Genomic DNA, 18,364 nt, shown 5'->3' on the forward strand with positions numbered 1-18,364 from the left:
ATGTTCATGCACAGTGTGACGAAAGTATGCTGGTGCGTCATCACGCATGAACCACATTTCTATTCGTTGCTGCAATGGCAGAGCCTCCAGCAAGGTAGGAAATACATTAAATGAGAAAGTGCAGGTAATGTGCTCAAGTTAACCTTTGTAATGGCACATATGGTCCTATTAATCTGACGCTAAGTACGCTTGCCCGTATGTTGACTGAAAATCGGTGTTGGTGCCCTGTTTCCTGAATGTCTTGGGGATTTACATCTGGCCATACATGCTGTTTACGGAAATTCACAACACCTCTTGTGAACCCTGCCTCACCGGTAAATAAAATCTTGCATGTGAACAGTAGATCTTCGGCAAACTTCTGCTACAGGCATTGAAAGAACCGCCATCTGCCGTGATGATCCTGTGGCCTTAGGACCTGAGTGCACTGTAGATGATATGGGTACAGCAAGTGTTAATGTGTTAATGAAGTAACCCCCCCCCCCCCCCCCCCCCAAGATAAGAGAGTGCGGCACGCCTTCCACGGCTGCTAATTTTCGCACACTTGTCCAAGGGGTTTCTTTCACTGAACGAAGCACACGCTCCTCCGTGTCAGGAGCGTGGACTGTGAGGTGCCTTCGTGAATCAGGCTTGTCCAAGGGTATCTGTGTCCCTCAGATGCTGGGAAAGGTAGCTGAAAACATTATCAGAGAGCACGTTCTCAGCGAAGAAGGCATGGACTCATAGCTGTCCATTTGCATAGCAGAATACCGTAAACATCATTTCACTTGTGGAGTACTAGGCTTCCAATGCTAGCAAGTGGTGGAAGAGAGAGAATGTAAAGGTACTGTTCCATATGTACGTACACACACCTCATTAACGGTAAACACGTTTGGAAGAAGGTAAAACATCGTGATACGTTCCCAGGCTTGAGAGTAGCGTACAATAAGGCTCACAAACATGTCAAAAACTAACGTAGCCTGCAACACTACTTGAACCACACGACTGACTATAGCATACCTAATGGCAGATAGATTACAGTGAGTAAAAGATCATAATACACTCCTGGAAATTGAAATAAGAACACCGTGAATTCATTGTCCCAGGAAGGGGAAACTTTATTGACACATTCCTGGGGTCAGATACATCACATGATCACACTGACAGAACCACAGGCACATAGACACAGGCAACAGAGCATGCACAATGTCGGCACTAGTACAGTGTATATCCACCTTTCGCAGCAATGCAGGCTGCTATTCTCCCATGGAGACGATCGTAGAGATGCTGGATGTAATCCTGTGGAACGGCTTGCCATGCCATTTCCACCTGGCGCCTCAGTTGGACCAGCGTTCGTGCTGGACGTGCAGACCACGTGAGACGACGCTTCATCCAGTCCCAAACATGCTCAATGGGGGACAGATCCGGAGATCTTGCTGGCCAGGGTAGTTGACTTACACCTTCTAGAGCACGTTGGGTGGCACGGGATACATGCGGACGTGCATTGTCCTGTTGGAACAGCAAGTTCCCTTGCCGGTCTAGGAATGGTAGAACGATGGGTTCGATGACGGTTTGGATGTACCGTGCACTATTCAGTGTCCCCTCGACGATCACCAGTGGTGTACGGCCAGTGTAGGAGATCGCTCCCCACACCATGATGCCGGGTGTTGGCCCTGTGTGCCTCGGTCGTATGCAGTCCTGATTGTGGCGCTCACCTGCACGGCGCCAAACACGCATACGACCATCATTGGCACCAAGGCAGAAGCGACTCTCATCGCTGAAGACGACACGGCTCCATTCGTCCCTCAATTCACGCCTGTCACGACACCACTGGAGGCGGGCTGCACGATGTTGGGGCGTGAGCGGACGACGGCCTAACGGTGTGCGGGACCGTAGCCCAGCTTCATGGAGACGGTGGCGAATGGTCCTCGCCGATACCCCAGGAGCAACAGTGTCCCTAATTTGCTGGGAAGTGGCGGTGCGGTCCCCTACGGCACTGCGAAGGATCCTACGGTCTTGGCGTGCATCCGTGCGTCGCTGCGGTCCGGTCCCAGGTCGACGGGCACGTGCACCTTCCGCCGACCACTGGCGACAACATCGATGTACTGTGGAGACCTCACGTCCCACGTGTTGAGCAATTCGGCGGTACGTCCACCCGGCCTCCCGCATGCCCACTATACGCTCTCGCTCAAAGTCCGTCAACTGCACATACGGTTCACGTCCACGCTGTCGCGGCATGCTACCAGTGTTAAAGACTGCGATGGAGCTCCGTATGCCACGGCAAACTGGCTGACACTGACGGCGGCGGTGCACAAGTGCTGCGCAGCTAGCGCCATTCGACGGCCAACACCGCGGTTCCTGGTGTGTCCGCTGTGCCTTGCGTGTGATCATTGCTTGTACAGCCCTCTCGCAGTGTCCGGAGCAAGTATGGTGGGTCTGACACACCGGTGTCAATGTGTTCTTTTTTCCATTTCCAGGAGTGTACATTGCCGAGACATCTGACAGGGGGCGAATGCAATTCCATCAGGACAATGTGCCATACCACACATCCAGCATTGCTACAGAGTGGCTCCAGGAACACTCTTCTGAGTTTAAACACTTCTGTGGCCATCAAATTCCCCAGACATGAACTTTGTTGGGCATATCTGGGGTTGCCTTGCAACATGCTGTTCAGAAGAGATCTCCACCCCCTCGTACTCTTACGGATTTCAGGACAGCCCTGCAGGATTAATGGTGACAGTTGCCTCCAGCACTACTATAGACAATAGTCGAGTCCATACAACGTCGTGTTGCGGCACTTCTGCCTTCTTGCGGTGTATATGTTCCATAACAAATCGCTCATTACATTCGTCTTGAACTGGAAGTATTGAATTAACTCATAATTTACTTTACAGTAACGAGTCGCCATGACAAAGATGGGAAACATTGCAACAATACTCTCATGAAACGCATAGCTGCAACTACTGGAACCAATTACACTACTGGCCATTAAAATTGCTACACCAAGAAGAAATGAAGATGATGAACGGGTATTCATTGGACAAATATATTATACTAGAACTGATACGTGGTTACATTTTCACGCAATTTGGGTGCATATATCCTGAGAAATCGGTACCCAGAACAACCACCTCTGGCCGTAATAACGGCCTTGATAAGCCTGGGCATTGAGTCAAACAGAGCTTGGACGGCGTGTGCAGGTACAGCTGCCCATACATTTCAACACGATACCACAGTTCATCAAGAGTAGTGACTGGCGTATTGTGACGAGCCAGTTGCTCGGTCACCATAGACCAGACGTTTACAATTGGTGAGAGGTCTGGAGAATGTGCTGGCCAGGGCAGCAGTCGACCATTTTCTGCATCCAGAAAGGCCCGTACAGGACCTGCAACATGCGGTCGTGCATTAGCCTCTTGAAATTTAGGGTTTCGCAGGAATCGAATGAAGGCTAGAGCCACGAGTCGTAACACATCTGAAATGTAACCACCACTGTTCAAAGTGCCATCAATGCGAACAAGAGGTGACCGAGACGTGTAACCAATGGCACCTCATACCATCACGCCGGGTGATACGCCCGTATGGCGATGACGAATGTGCGTTCACCGCGATGTCGCCAAACACGGATGCGACCATCATGATGCTGCAAACAGAATCTGGATTCATCCGAAAAAATGCCGTTCTTCCATTCGTGCACACAGGTTCGTCGTTGAGTACATCATCGCAGCCGCTCCTGTGTGTGATGCAGCGTCAAGGGTAACCGCAGCCATTGTCTCCGAGCTGATAGTCCATGATGCTGCAAACGTCGTCGAACTGTTCTTGCAGATGGTTGTTCTCTTGCAAACGTCCCCATCTGTTGACTCAGGGATCGAGACGTGGCTGCACGATCCGTTACAGCCATGCGGATAATGTGCCTGTCATCTTGACTGCTAGTGATACGAGGCCGTTGCGATCTAGCACGGCGTTCCGTATTACCCTCCTGAACTCACCGATTCCATATTCTACTAACAGTCATTGGATCTCGACCAACGCGAGCATCAGTGTCGCGATACGATAAACCGCAATCGCGATAGGCTATAATCCGGAAACGTGATGGTACACATTTCTCCTCCTTACACGAGGCATCACAACAACGTTTCACCAGGCAACGCCGGTCAACTGCTGTTTGTGTATGAGAAAGCGGTTGGAAACTTTCCTCATGTCAGCACGTTGTAGGTGTCGCCACCGGCTCCAACCTTGTGTGAATGCTCTGAAAAGCTAATCATTTGCATATCACAGCATCTTCTTTCTGTCGGTTAAATTTCGCGTCTGTAGCACGTCAGCACGTCATCTTCGTGGTATAGCAATTTTAATGGCCAGTAGTGTGTGTTCTAAGCTGTAATATGTGACATAATACACTTTAACAACAAAGTTTCGGCACCCGAATTTAGACATAAATCTGCGAGGGACGTTCAGTAAGTAATGAAACACATATTTTTCTAAAACCAGGCTGGTTTTAATTAGGAGTCTAATACACAACACTATTCCTCTCTCTTTTGAGTAAAAAACCCTATTTTTCAATGCGGCGGCCTTACGTCACCTTACAGGGAGGACGTGTATGCCCACATGGTACCACGCTACTGGTCGATGCTAGAACCAAAGTCTTGCGTCATCAGTAAGCTCCCCATCTTGTACGTACTGCTTTGTTCAAATGGCTCTGAGCACTATAGGACTTAACTTCTGAGGTCATCAGTCCCCTAGAACTTAGAACTACTTAAACCTAAATAACCTAAGGACATCACACACATCGATGCCTGAGCCAGAATTCGAACCTGCGACCGTCGCGGTCGCGCTGTCCCAGACTGTAGCGCCCAGAACCGTTCGGCCACTCCGGCCGGCGTACGAACTGCTTCTCAGGGAGTGCATCCTGCATTGTGCCGAACAGATGCGAGTCGGTGGGTGCGAGATCATAGTTGTAGGCTGGATGAGGAAGAACAGTTCAACCAAGTTTGTGAGCTCCTCTCAGTGCTTAGACTTGTGAGCTGTTGTGCGACGAACACTCTGACATCTTGAGTGTCCTGAGGGTTGATCATTGCACTGTGAGGGGAGACATCAAACAGAGCAGCAGCTTTAGAGTCCCAGAAGACTTTACCGGCTGAGGGCGCGGGTTTGAAGCCTTTGCTTTGGACGAGAGGTAGTGTGGCGCCACTTCACGGATTGAAATTTTGTTTCTGATTCGACGGCATGAACCAATGTTTGATTGCTTGAAACGATGTTCGACAAAAAAGTATCACGATCAACCTCGCAATGCACAAGGAGTTCCGCACAGATCGGCCTTCATTGCTCTTTATTGTCTTCTCTTAGGCAAAGAGGTACCCAGCGGGTACACACCTTTGAGTATTCCAACTGGTGGACGAGTGTGTCGGCTCTACCAACAGAGACGTCCAGTTGAACAGCGAGGCGTTTGTGATTCGTCAGTCACTTCGAATGAGAGTGGCCGCATGTTCCAGCATTGCAGGAGTCAGGAGACATAGCCGTGTGCTGCCGTCCGGCACGCCGAAGATCAGGCGCGTTTAGTGACCTCATTGCCATGGTGACAAACGCCTCGCCCAACTTGATACCGTGATTTAGCTCACTCTCTCGTCTCCGTGACATTCTGCGAGTACCTACTACACTACTGGCCATTAAAATTGCTACAGCACGAACATGACGTGCTACAGACGCGAAGTTTAACCGACAGGAAGAAGATGCTGTGACATGCAAATGATTATCTTTTCAGAGCATTCACACAAGGTTGGTGCCAGTGGTGACACCTACAACGTGCTGACATGAGGAAGGTTTCCAACCGATTCCTCATACACAAACAGCAGTTGACCGGCATTGCCTGGTGAAACGTTGTTGTGATGCTTCGTGCAATGAGGAGAAATGGCTACCATCATTTTTCCGACTTTGATAAAGGTCGCATTGTAGTCTATCGCGATTGTAGTTTATGGTATCGCGACATTGCTGTTCGCGTTGGTCGAGATCCAATGACTGTTAGCAGAATATGTAATCGGTTGGTTCAGGAGGGTAATACGGAGCGCCGTGCTGGATCGCAACAGCCTCGTATCACTAGCAGTCGAGATGACAGGCAGCTTATCCGCATGGCCGTAACGAATCGTGCAACCACGTCTCGATCCCTGAGTCAACAGATGGGGACGTTTGCAAGAGAACAACCATCTGCACGAACAGTTCGACGTCGTTTCCAGCAGCATGGACTATCAGCTAGGGGACCATGGCTGCGGTTACCCTTGACGCTGCATCACAGACAGAAGCGTCTGCGATGGTGTACTCAACGATGAACCTGGGTGCACGAATGGGAAAACGTCATATTTTCGGATGAATCCAGGTTCTGTTTATATCATCACGATGGTAGCATCCGTGTTTGGTGACATCGCGGTGAACGCACATTGGAAGCGTGTATTCGTCATCGCCATACTGACGTATCACCCTGCGTGGTGCTATTGGTTACACGTCTCGCTCACCTCTTGTTCGCACTGACGGCACTTTGAACAGTGGACGTTACGTTTGAGATGTTTTACTACCCGTGGCTCTAGCCTTCATTCGATCCCTGCGAAACCCTACATTTCAGCAGGATAATGCATGACCGCATGTTGCAGGTCCTGTACGGGCCTTTTTGGATACAGGAAATGTTCGACTGCTGCCATGGTCAGCTCGTTCTCCAGATCTGTCACCAATTGAAACGTCTGGTCAATGGTGGCCGAGCAACTGGCTCGTCACAATACGCCAGTCACTACTGATGATGAACTGTGGTATCGTGTTGTAGCTGCATGGGCAGCTGTACCTGTACACGCCATCCAAGTTCTGTTTGATTCAATGCCCAGGCGTATCAAGGCCGTTAACACGGCCAGAGGTGGTTGTTCTGGGTACTGATTTCTCAGGATCGAAGCACCCAAATTGCGTGAAATTGTAATCACATGTCAGTTCTAGTATAATATAAGTGTCCAATGAATACTCGTTTATCATCTGTATTTCTTCTTGGTGTAGCAATTTTAATGGCCAGTAGTGTAATATCTGTAATGCCATGACTTTTCACCCAAAGAAACTCGGCTGTCTTCTTGGAATGCACCTCGTTACAGACGCCATTTTGAAGGCTACGTAAAGCGCCGCCACCTATCGGAACTTTATGAAACTACAGGGGATGAAGCGGAAGTATTCCACAATATCCCACAAGAAATTCCTAATTTATTCAACAGAAACTGCCCGAGAAAAATAGCTGCTTTACTTACTGAACGCCACTCGTGTGTTACTTTTGGGAAACCTGATACAAGTCGCCTCCTAGCGGCTTTTGCAACTCACGCGATGGTGCAGTGCGCGGCGGTGAGGACTGAAGCCTTGGAGATGAGCGACCCGCCGCACACGGAGCGCTGGCCGATGACGACGAGCGCCTGGTGGGGGAACTGGCCGACCGCTGCGTCCTGCCCGTTAACGACGCGAGGCAGGGGCCCTCTGTCTGAAGCAACACCTCACGTACTGAAACATATCTGGAGCATTCTCTGCTCTGTTGACCAGTCTGAGAACGTTTACATTACGGTAAAAGATTTCTACTTTTTGAAATACGAGGGTCACTCTAGAAGAAATGCACACTATTTTTGTAGAAATACGGTTTTCATTCTGTATTGAAGTCTTACAGTCTGTAGGTACACCCTTCCCGCTTGTTTTCAAACTTAGTTCAATCTGTTCCCGTGAGTGGTTTCGTCACCCCATGTCTTCAAGGTGGCTGCTATACTTGACGTTAATCAACTCCCCCTCCTGGATGATGCCCTCTCTCCCTCCATTTATGCCTCCTATCAACCCTGGTCCTCACCCCCCCTCCTTTCCTGCATTCTTTTCTTGGGCTCACTCTCCCCCCCTTCCATCCTCTTTTTTCCCCACCTACCCTCTTCTGCCCCCCTTCTCTCCCCTGAGTGCTTTTGCATTCCCCCCTCTGCCTTTTCCCATTCCCTCTCTCGTCTGCTCTGCCCCTCTCCCCTTTTGAGTCTTCTTCCTCCTTTGGTTCCCCCCCCTTTCGTTTTTCCTCTCCTCCTTCCATGTTTTCCCCCTCATCTGTCCAAGTCCGACCCCCCCCCCCCCCCCCCCCCCCAATCTGCCCTAGGCTATGGTGTATCCTCTTTGTGCCAGCATTTCAGTGCGGTGTTTACAGTGAGTGTTCAGTGATGTGTCTTTTCCGAAGTGTTGCGAACGGCCATCTACTGTCGCTGGCTGTGATTTTATATCTCTTGCTAACAGAAACCAGACTGTCGCCATGTTTTTTAATTGTCTGTCTACTATGTTACCTGTCTGCATTCTGTGTATTTTATTCGCTTTGCCAATCCTTTGCTTTATGTTTTAACTTTCCACAATTTTCAGCTGTTTTACAATTTAAGTCCACGTTTTATCGCCTCCTTTTATTGTTTCTTAACTTCTCCTTACGTTTAAAAAAAGGTCTGTAGGCTGTAGAGCAGCGTAATAAGCTGCTTCCAGCCCGCCCCCTTCGGGGGAATCGAAATACAATAAGGGAAAAAAATGACGTTCGTCAGAAACAACGTTCTGTCATAGAATTTCTGTGCTGTGAAAACGAGACAATGGGAAACATCCACAAGAGGTTGAAAAAGGTGTATGGAGATGCTGCTGTCCATCGCAGTACAGTTAGTCGGTGGGTAAGCAGGTTGCGTGATGAAAGCGGGCACGGCAATATTGAGGATTGTCCTCGCAGCGGCAGGCCCCGTACTGCACACACTCCAGACAATGTGCAGGGAGTTAACGAATTGGTGACTGCTGACAGACCCATCACAGTGAACGAATTGTCACGCTACCTTGGGATAGGGGAAGCAAGTGTTTGCAGAATACTGAAAGTGTTGGCGTTAAAAAAGGTATGTGTCAGGTGGGTTCCCAGGATGTTGACAGTGGCTCACAAAGAAACAAGAAAAACGGTATGCAGCGAACTTTTGGAACAGTACGAGTATGGTGGAGATGAATTTCTTAGAAGGATTGTGACAGATCATGAAAAATGGCTCCTTCATTTTTCACCAGAGACGAAGAGGCAATCAATGGACTGGTAGCATGCAAATTCACCCAAGAAAAAAAAAAACCACACCTTCTGCTCGAAAAGTTATGGCTACCGCGTTTTTCGATTCCGAAGGACTCTTGCTTGTGGATATCACGCCAAGTGAAACCACCATAAATTCTGATGCATATGTGACGACACTGAAGAAACTTCAAGCTCGACTGTGTCGTGTTCGACCACATCGGCAAAAGCAGGATGTTTTGCTGTTGCCCGGCAACGCACGGCCACATGTCAGCCAAAAAGCCATGGAAGCGATCACAAAACTCAGATGGACAACACTGAAACACCCGCCTTACAGTGCTGACTATCATACAGTCATGTGACTATCACTTCTTTGGGAAACTGAAAGACTCTCTTCGTGGAACAAGGTTAGAAGATTATGATTCCCTCGTGCACGCTGCCAAACAGTGGCTCCAACAGGCTGGTCCAGAATTTTACGTACGGGTATACAGATTCAAGTGCCTCTGAGCACTATGGGACTTAATATCTGAGGTCATCAGTCCCCTAGAACTTAGAACTACTTAAACCTAACTAACCTAAGGACATCACACACATCCATGTCCGAGGCAGGAATCGAACCTGCGACCGTAGCGGTCGCGCGGATCCAGACTGAAGCGCCCAGAACCGCTCGGCCACACCGGCCGGCGGTATACAGGTGCTGGTTCCAAGAAGGCGTAGGGCAGTTGAGAGGGATAGAAATTAGGTGGAGAAATGAAAATATTATTCCTAAAGGATGTATCTACACACTGTAAAACTTTCAAACATGTGGAATAAAAGACAGATTTTAAAAAAAAAATAGTGTGCATTTCTTTTGGAGTGACCCTGGTATTAAAAAGGAAAAAAATCGTACCTCAAATTTGTATTTATTATACGTAATAACGAAGCTGTATCAAGTGTGAAATTGTAATTTTACGAAGCTACAGAATTTAAAACAGAGACAGTTCAGAGGCCTTATCTATTCTAGGTTTTGTTTGAAAATTATCGAGTTTAAAATTTAACAATTATTGGGCTAAGGAATTAATCGAACATAAATAAAGTACGGATTTACGTACAGAAAAAATGGGATCATTGTTAGTCTTCAGCCAACAGCGATATAAACTATTTTGTAGTCGTGAAAGGTACTGGATGGGCCCTGCTGCCAAAGCTGGAAGCACCGAGTATACATAAAGAACGAGGTGTCTACACCTGGGAGGTCATTCGATCGTTGTCAGTCATACGGAAACGGGCTACGCTCCACTACAGAATGTGCCGTGATTTAGTCTCGCAACAGTGGCCGCATAAGCCTCGGATAGCGTTGAAGATGACTGGCATTTTTGTGTTCCGGTCGAATGAGATGTCGCTCATATCTTGCGAAACTGTGTAAAAGCGAATTTCATTGGATTAACGATTTATCTGGAAATCCCGTGCTTTTTTCTCCGTGTTCTGTTTTCTGTACTGTCCGCTATATAGTAGAAAACACTGCGGTTAAGGGTCCGAGATTATTCTCTACTTTTAAGACGACCAGTTAACTTTACAATGATTGGGAACAAAGAGTAGAAATAGTCTCTGACCTGTTTCGAGTGCTGAGAACGATGGAACAAAGTTAAAACATTTTCATACTTAGTACTTGTGCGTGTGAACTCTTATCAAAATATGCTGATCTCTTTAATGACAGCAGACATGTATATGGTGGTGGTTCCTGACTCCACTGCATAATTTTGATGTCACTTTCGGCGAGCTGAATTGTAAACCTGTGGACTGACGATAATTGAAAAACACGTTCCCCATTTTTGTGTCAGCTCCTGTGGGAGTCAGCAAGAACACAAACGAGGAAGGAGAAAGTTGAGAACCCAAAAAAATCTGTACTAAACACTTACTAATTAACAGAAAACTTTATTTCTAAATAGAAAAGAAATTTAGCTTCTCTTGATTGTTGTGTTTCCTGTGCCTCCTACATGCATGTACTTAACACGCTATTACTACTCGCAGAACGTAGGGTAAGTATACTTATTACTCAGTACTGATGCTCTCGAAGTCTGCGACCGAACCGGGCAGACCAGCAATGGTCGGCTGGTTAAATCAGCGTTGACAGGGGGCGCTGAACACTTGTCTCCCTGGAGGTGTTGCGCTGCCCGCTCTTTCATTGGTGCATAGGGCACCGCCTTCTTGACGCCGTCTCGCGGCGCTGCGCTGGTAGGTGTGCAGTCGACGCTTTAGGACTATACATCCATAGCGCTCTCGCAGCTCAAGCTAATAGTTTTCGGGCCCTTGTAAAACGTTGTGGTATCCAAAAATCGCACGCGACAACAACGTGCAAAGTTAAAGAACAGACAAAAAACTTTTACCCATAGCCCCGCCCACAGATGATAGGAGAAAAATATGGAAACACCAAAAATATGAAGCAGTGTTAGCCTAATACGGCGTAGAAAACCAGCTGACGCTCATAACATTTTCCATACGTCTCTGAATGGATAAATACTAATCCTGTACGGTGTTTCAGGAATCTCATATCAAAATTCTTGCTTAATAGTGGCAAGTTCAGATAATGATGACGGGGGTGGATAGCGATCATGAACCCATTCCTTCCACGCAGATCACGAGGGTTCAGTTGTATTTATACCTGGTGATGGTTCAAATGGCTCTAAGCACTATGGGACTTAACATCTGAGGTCATCAGTTCCCTAGACTGAGAACTACTTAAACCTAACTAACCTAAAGACATCACACACATCCATGCCCGAGGCAGGATTCGAATTGCGACCGTAGCAGCAGCGCGGTTCCAGACTATACATGGTGACTGTGGCGGTCATGGCAGATGCCATAATTCACCCTCGTACTCAGAGAACCATTCCGGGACTTGGCGAGCTGTGTGAACAGCTGCCCTGGCGCCTTGCGACACTGAATTACCACTGGGGAACAAATACACTACTGGCCATTAAAATTCCTACACCACGAAGATGACGTACTACGGACGCGACATTTTACCGACAGGAGGAAGATGCTGTGATATGCAAATGATTAGCTTTTCAGAGCATTCACACAAGGTTGGTGCCATTGGTGACACCTACAACGTCCTGACATGAGGAAAGTTTCCAACCGCTTTCTCATGCGCAAACAGCAGTTGACCGGCGTTGGCTGGTGAAAAGTTGTTGTGATGCCTCGTGCAAGGAGACGAAATGCGTACCGTCACGTTTCCGACTTTGATAAAGGTCGGATTGTAGCCTATCGCGATTGCAGTTTATCGTACCGTGACATTGCTGCTTGCGTTGGTTGAGATCCAACGACTGTTAGCAGAATATGGAATCGGCGGGTTCAGGAGAGTAATGCGGAACGCCGTGCTGGATCCTAACGGCCTCGTATCACTAAGAGTCGCGATGACAGGCATCTTCTCCGCATGGTTCTACCGGATCGTACAGCCACGTCTCGATCGCTGAGTCAACAGATGGGGACGTTTGCAAGACAACAACCATCTGCACAAACACTTCGACGACGTTTGCAGCAACATGGACTATCAGCTCGGAGACCATGGCTGCGTTTACCCTTGACGCTGCATCACAGACAGGAGCGGCTGCGATGATGTACTCAACGACGAACCTGTGTGCACGAATGGAAGAACGGCATTTTTTCGGATGAATCCAGATTCTGTTTGCAGCATCATGATGGTCGCATCCGTGTTTGGCGACATCGCGGTGAACGCACATTCGTCATCGCCATACGGGAGTATCACCCGGCGTGATGGTATGAGGTGCCATTGGTTACACGTCTCGGTCACCTCTTGTTCGCATTGATGGCACTTTGAACAGTGGTGGTTACATTTCAGATATGTTACGACTCGTGGCTCTAGCCTTCATTCGATTCCTGCGAAACCCTAAATTTCAAGAGGCTAATGCACGACCGCATGTTGCAGGTCCTGTACGGGCCTTTCTGGATGCAGAAAATGGTCGACTGCTGCCCTGGCCAGCACATTCTCCAGACCTCTCACCAATTGTAAACGTCTGGTCTATGGTGACCGAGCAACTGGCTCGTCACAGTACGCCAGTCACTACTCTTGATGAACTGTGGTATCGAGTAGAAGCTGCATGGGCAGCTGTACCTGTTCACGCCGATAAAGCTCTGATTGACTCAATGCCCAGGCGTATTAAGGCCGTTATTACGACCGTAGGTGGTTGTTCTGGGTACTGATTTCTCAGGATGTATGCACCCAAATTTCGTGAAAATGTTATCACATGTCAGTTCTAGTATAATATATTTGTCCAATGAATACCCGTTTATCATCTGCATTTCTTCTTGGTTTAACAATTTTAATGGCCAGTAGTATATTATACCACCAGATGAACCTGGTCAGACTAAGTGGTCATACAATACTTAACTTTAACGCGACCTTGCAGAGTAACCGTGGGGCCGACGGAACAACACGATATTGCTGCCCAAATCATCACCGAAGACCCGCCATATTTCACTCTTCCTACGTAAAGTCAGACAGTGGTTTAAAATAGTGTGATCACGACTCATCTGATCAAATTACTTTCCTCCATTGCTCCATAGACAAGGTATGCTGTTACGGAGGTATGCATCCCTGATAGATGGTTTCGGAATTTCATCACGCCTTGCAATTCCCTGCATATGAAGCTCCCATGGCATTGTTTTGGTGCAGACAGGGATCGCGAAGGCACATTTAGTTCTACGGTGACTCTTGCAGCTCGCGTCCTCTTATTAGTTTACTCATGTTGAGCTGAAATGGGCGATGTGTAGTGATCCCCTAGGAGAAGAAGAACTTCTAAGCAGAAATCGCTATAGAAATCTTTATTGTAGGCAACCGCTTTCGGTGCAACTAAGTTAGCATTTTCAGATCTTCAAAAAGATTATTACAGACATATTAGGAAAAGTAGATCGATGGCTTGTAACACTTTCTTTGGAAACTGATGCTATTTATACTGGAACACCTGTTCTGAATCCTGCAACAAATAACAATTAATGAAATGTGATTGAAATGTACTGAGAGAATCACAACAGGAAATTAGTTCCACACATAAATTGATTGTTGCCTCAATTACAAATCCTATCTACATTCTGCTGAATTTATCAAAATCAACCGTATTAGTTCAAATGACTCAGATAAATTAACAAGTTCACAAACTATAATAACAATTTCTTGCGGGTCTGGAACTGATGGAAGAAATAATATAGTTACTTGGCACTTGAAACTTATTATACTTCAGAGAAATCTATTTATCTACCTCGTTTGGACTTGCAGGTCTTGTATTTTCGTGTCTGCAGCTAAACTTTTTGGATGCATGGTCCGCCAGTTATGCAAAGCACCGTTTCTTCAAAGTTCAAATGGTTCAAATGGCTCTGAGCACTATGGGACTTAGAACTTAGAACTACTTAAACCTAACTAACGTAAGGACATCACACACATCCATGACCGAGGCAGGATTCGAACCTGCGACGTAGCGGTCGCGCGGTTGACTGTAGCGCCTAGAACCGCTCGGCCACCCCGGCCGGCTCCCAAACATGTTCCAGCACCTATGTGCCATCGTCACTGAGTCTCTGCTTTATTTAATCTGTAATGTGAACATTTTTACTAAATCATTAAAAAATTACGAAAGTATCTAGTTCAAACAACTATTTTTTTCTGTTAGTTAATATCTTACATTCCGTTTGCGTGGTTTTGCAGGGCCACTTGCATATTATTTCCTACTGGCAGCTTCTCATCTCCAACCAAACGATGTTGATGAGAAATTTTGTTGGGCGTTAACATGTCATTTTACGCTACAAACGTAATTCAGGAAACGTAATTTAGTTTTTACTTACGTTTTTGTGTGGCAAGCCCTTTTTTCACAGCATCCTGATAAGGTGTTGAGAAGCACATGTAAATAGAAGACATATTTTCAGAAATTTTGTCGTAAAAATCGCTTTACACTTCACCAAAACACACTGCAATCGTGGTTGTTGTGTTTCCCAGCCCAGTCTGTTTTCATTTGTTCACCAGTGAGTTCGGCGCCAAACTTGAATTTTGTTTACATTTTATGTATGTGTGTGTGCGTGTTCTGTATTCTTCTTAGCTGTTTGTGTTGTCTTTTACAACCTTTATTGTGTAAAATGGTGAGTCTTTTCAGAGTATAGTGTATTCATTTATCATGGAAACGGGGGGGGGGGGGGGGGTAGAATTTTAGCTGTGAGGGTATTAACTAATAGTAACAGAAACAAATAGTAGTTTTAACTAAATATTTCCGTAATTTTGTAATCATTTATTAAAAATGTTCACATTAAAGATTAATTAAAACAGAAACCCATTGATGTTGGCAGAGAGGTGCTGAAACATTTTTAGGAACTTTGAAAAAACGGTGTTTTGCATAACTGGCGGACCTTACATTCAACTATTTATCTTCCATTCATATTAACTCTGTTATCTTTGTATAGCTAAATAGTTGGAAATAAATAACATTTCTCTATTTTGTAGTGTCCACTGATCATGAAAGGAAAAGGAGTCGAAATAGTGGCAGTGGAAGCGATGACGATCATAACAAAAATGAAGTGTCACGATCGACACCTAAAGGTGGCACTTAGGAACACTCAGGTTCAAGAGCAATATCTGTAACTGTAGCAGTACCTGTCCATAATTCTCAGACAGTATCCCAAGTACCTTATATGTTCAAAGACGATTCGGAAATTGCAATTAAAAGAGACTACAATGAAAATGATCTGGGGTGATATATTGGGATCATTAGATAAGAAGAAAGAGCTCTTATTAAATCCTTGGACCACTTCAAGGATTTATGACTCTGAAAGTGATGCAAGGCGGCGGTAGCGTTCTCGCTTCCCACGCCCGGGTTCCCGGATTCGATTCCCGGCGGGGTCAGGGATTTTCTCTGCCTCGTGATGGCTGGGTGTTGTGTGATGTCCTTAGGTTAGTTAGGTTTCAGTAGTTCTAAGTTCTTGGGGACTGATGACCATAGATGTTAAGTCCCATAGTGCTCAGAGCCATTTGAACCATTTTTGATGCAAGGCATTTGCATAGAAAATGTAATCATACTGGGTTAGAACAATACGCACCGTGGCTCGTATATTCCAAGCTACTGAAAAATGCCATATGCAAGCACTGTGTTTTGTTTCCTCTCTCACTGGCACTGTTAGAGGCATTATGGGATCATTAGTAATTAGACCATTCACAAAATTCAAGATGATGATGTTTGGTTTGTGGGGCGCATAACTGCGCCCGTACAAAGTTCTAATTTTTACGCAATCCAATTTTTTTCACAGTCCAATCTAGCCACTGTCACGAATGATGATGAAGCTGAAATGACGAGGACAACACAAACACCCAGTCCCCGGGCGGAGAAAATCCCAAACCCAGCTGGGAATCGAACCCGGTACCCGTGATCCAGGGGCAACAACGCTAGCCACTAGAGCACGAGCTGCAGACAAAATTCAAGAATATGCATGAAGACTGTCGGAAAAATGTTAAAGCCCTGCTTCACTTAACAGCATCAGCTGCAGCAAAAATTTTCTTGGACAGGTACACTCAAATGCATAACGTGCAGCAAAATGTGATCTATGAAAACAGGCAGATATTGGCATCAATTCTTCCTTGTATAGCTTTTTGTGGAACACATGATATGCCCCCTAGAGGAAAAAGGGCAGATGAAAGTGTTTTATTAGATTTATTGAACTTAAGAATTGATTCTGACGACAACAAGTTAAGGAGTCATCTGGAAAATTGTCATTGCGTTGCTGTTTACACATTGGCTAAAATACGAAAGGAATTGATAAATCTGTATGATGATGTTATTAGGGAGAATATAGCCACTGACAATTAAGAGAGCGATGTTTTACGCAGTATTGACAGATGAATCAGCAAATATAGCCGGGAAGAAACAATCATCAGTAGGCCTGCGGTTCTATGATGAAGCAAAGTGAAAATCCGGGAAGAATTTGTAGAGCAAAAGCCACAAAATGTCTCATCAATCGCCGAAGCAATTGACGTTTTCCTGATCAGTAATAATCTTCCAGCAGAAAACCGTGTAGGATTTGGCTTCGATGGCTGTTCAACAATGGCGCCGGCCGCTGTGGCCGAGCGGCTCTAGGAGCTTTAGTCCGGAACCGCACTGCTGATGCAGTCGCAGGTTCGAATCATGCCTTGGGCATGGCTGTGTGTGATGTCCTTAGGTTAGTTAGGTTTAAGTGGTTCTGAGTCTAGGGGACTGATGACCTCAGATGTTAAGTCCCATGGTGCTTAGAGCCATTTGAACCATTTGTACCATCAACAGTGGCAGGCAGAGGGAGCGGTGTGCAAGCCATTTTAAGAAAGCAGTATTATCGAGCCGCATACGTTCATTGCTGGAGTCAGAAACTCAACCTTGTGGCAAACGATGCAAATGCAGTGGCGGAAATTAGAAATACCCTTGCCACTGCAAAAGGCACTACAAACTGTTTTAGAAAATCGACTGCACAGTGGGAATACGCTCCCAGTTTATCACAGATGTGTAAGACGCGATGGTCTGAAAAAGGTAAATCTATCAGACTATTTTCTCAATATTTCCCAGAGGTTGTGAGACCTCTAGAAAAATTGTCCACGGAGGGAAATTATGCAACTAGGAAATTTGTGCATCAGTTGCATTCAGCCATTACGAAACCAGTGTTCCTCGTAACTTTGCAAACAACAGCCAAATACTCGGCAGTTTTGGAACCAGTGGCTAATGTGATGCAATCTAAGTCTATAAACATGTTCGTGATGAGGGACGGAAAGGAAACTAAGTACTTAGAAAAGTACTTAGAAAAGCACAAGGCACTGCAGAGGAACTGTAAAAAGAAATTACTGTTTCATGCTTTGCTTGTAAGCAAAAATTTAGAAACAATCCGCGATCGGAAACTGACAGCGAATACTGGCGACATTCACTTGTAATACCATACATCGAATCACTCTTTTCATTGTTAAACACTCGATTTTCACCAAAAAATATTCCAACGTTTGCTCTAAATAAGCTACATCCCTTGAATATGAGCGACACTAGTGTAACAGAATTTCATAAAAATCAAGAACAGTTGTAAAAAAAATTTGGTTTGGATGACTCTGTCGCAGAACGGAACCTATGGTACAATGTATGGAGAAAGAAAAAACCTTAAGCTAACGAGAACAATACCTTTTTCCTTAGTATGAGATAAGCACTACGAAATTTGCTCATTATACCATGCGCAACGGTGACTGAGGAGACATCCTTCTGTACGCTTCGAAGAGTAAAGACTGGGCACAGAATCTGTATGAGAGACGAAAGGGGTACTGGGTTGTGCCTGAAGAGCATACACCGAAGTTACGTGAAAGGAAAC

The 18,364-nt window shown here is 46.1% G+C and overlaps 1 protein-coding gene across 1 annotated transcript in view; it reads right to left on the reverse strand.

Moving 5' to 3' along the window:
* LOC124545876 (vitellin-degrading protease-like) overlaps nucleotides 1-18,364 on the reverse strand; it is a 119,409-nt gene that overhangs the window by 54,723 nt on the left and 46,322 nt on the right. Inside the window, exon 2 of the mRNA XM_047124836.1 lies at nucleotides 7,312-7,465. Coding sequence (XP_046980792.1) covers nucleotides 7,312-7,465 — 154 coding nt within the window. The remainder of the gene's footprint in view (nucleotides 1-7,311; nucleotides 7,466-18,364) is intronic.

The sequence above is a fragment of the Schistocerca americana genome, chromosome 8 (assembly GCF_021461395.2).
Source record: "Schistocerca americana isolate TAMUIC-IGC-003095 chromosome 8, iqSchAmer2.1, whole genome shotgun sequence".
Classification (NCBI taxonomy): Eukaryota; Metazoa; Arthropoda; class Insecta; order Orthoptera; family Acrididae; genus Schistocerca; species Schistocerca americana.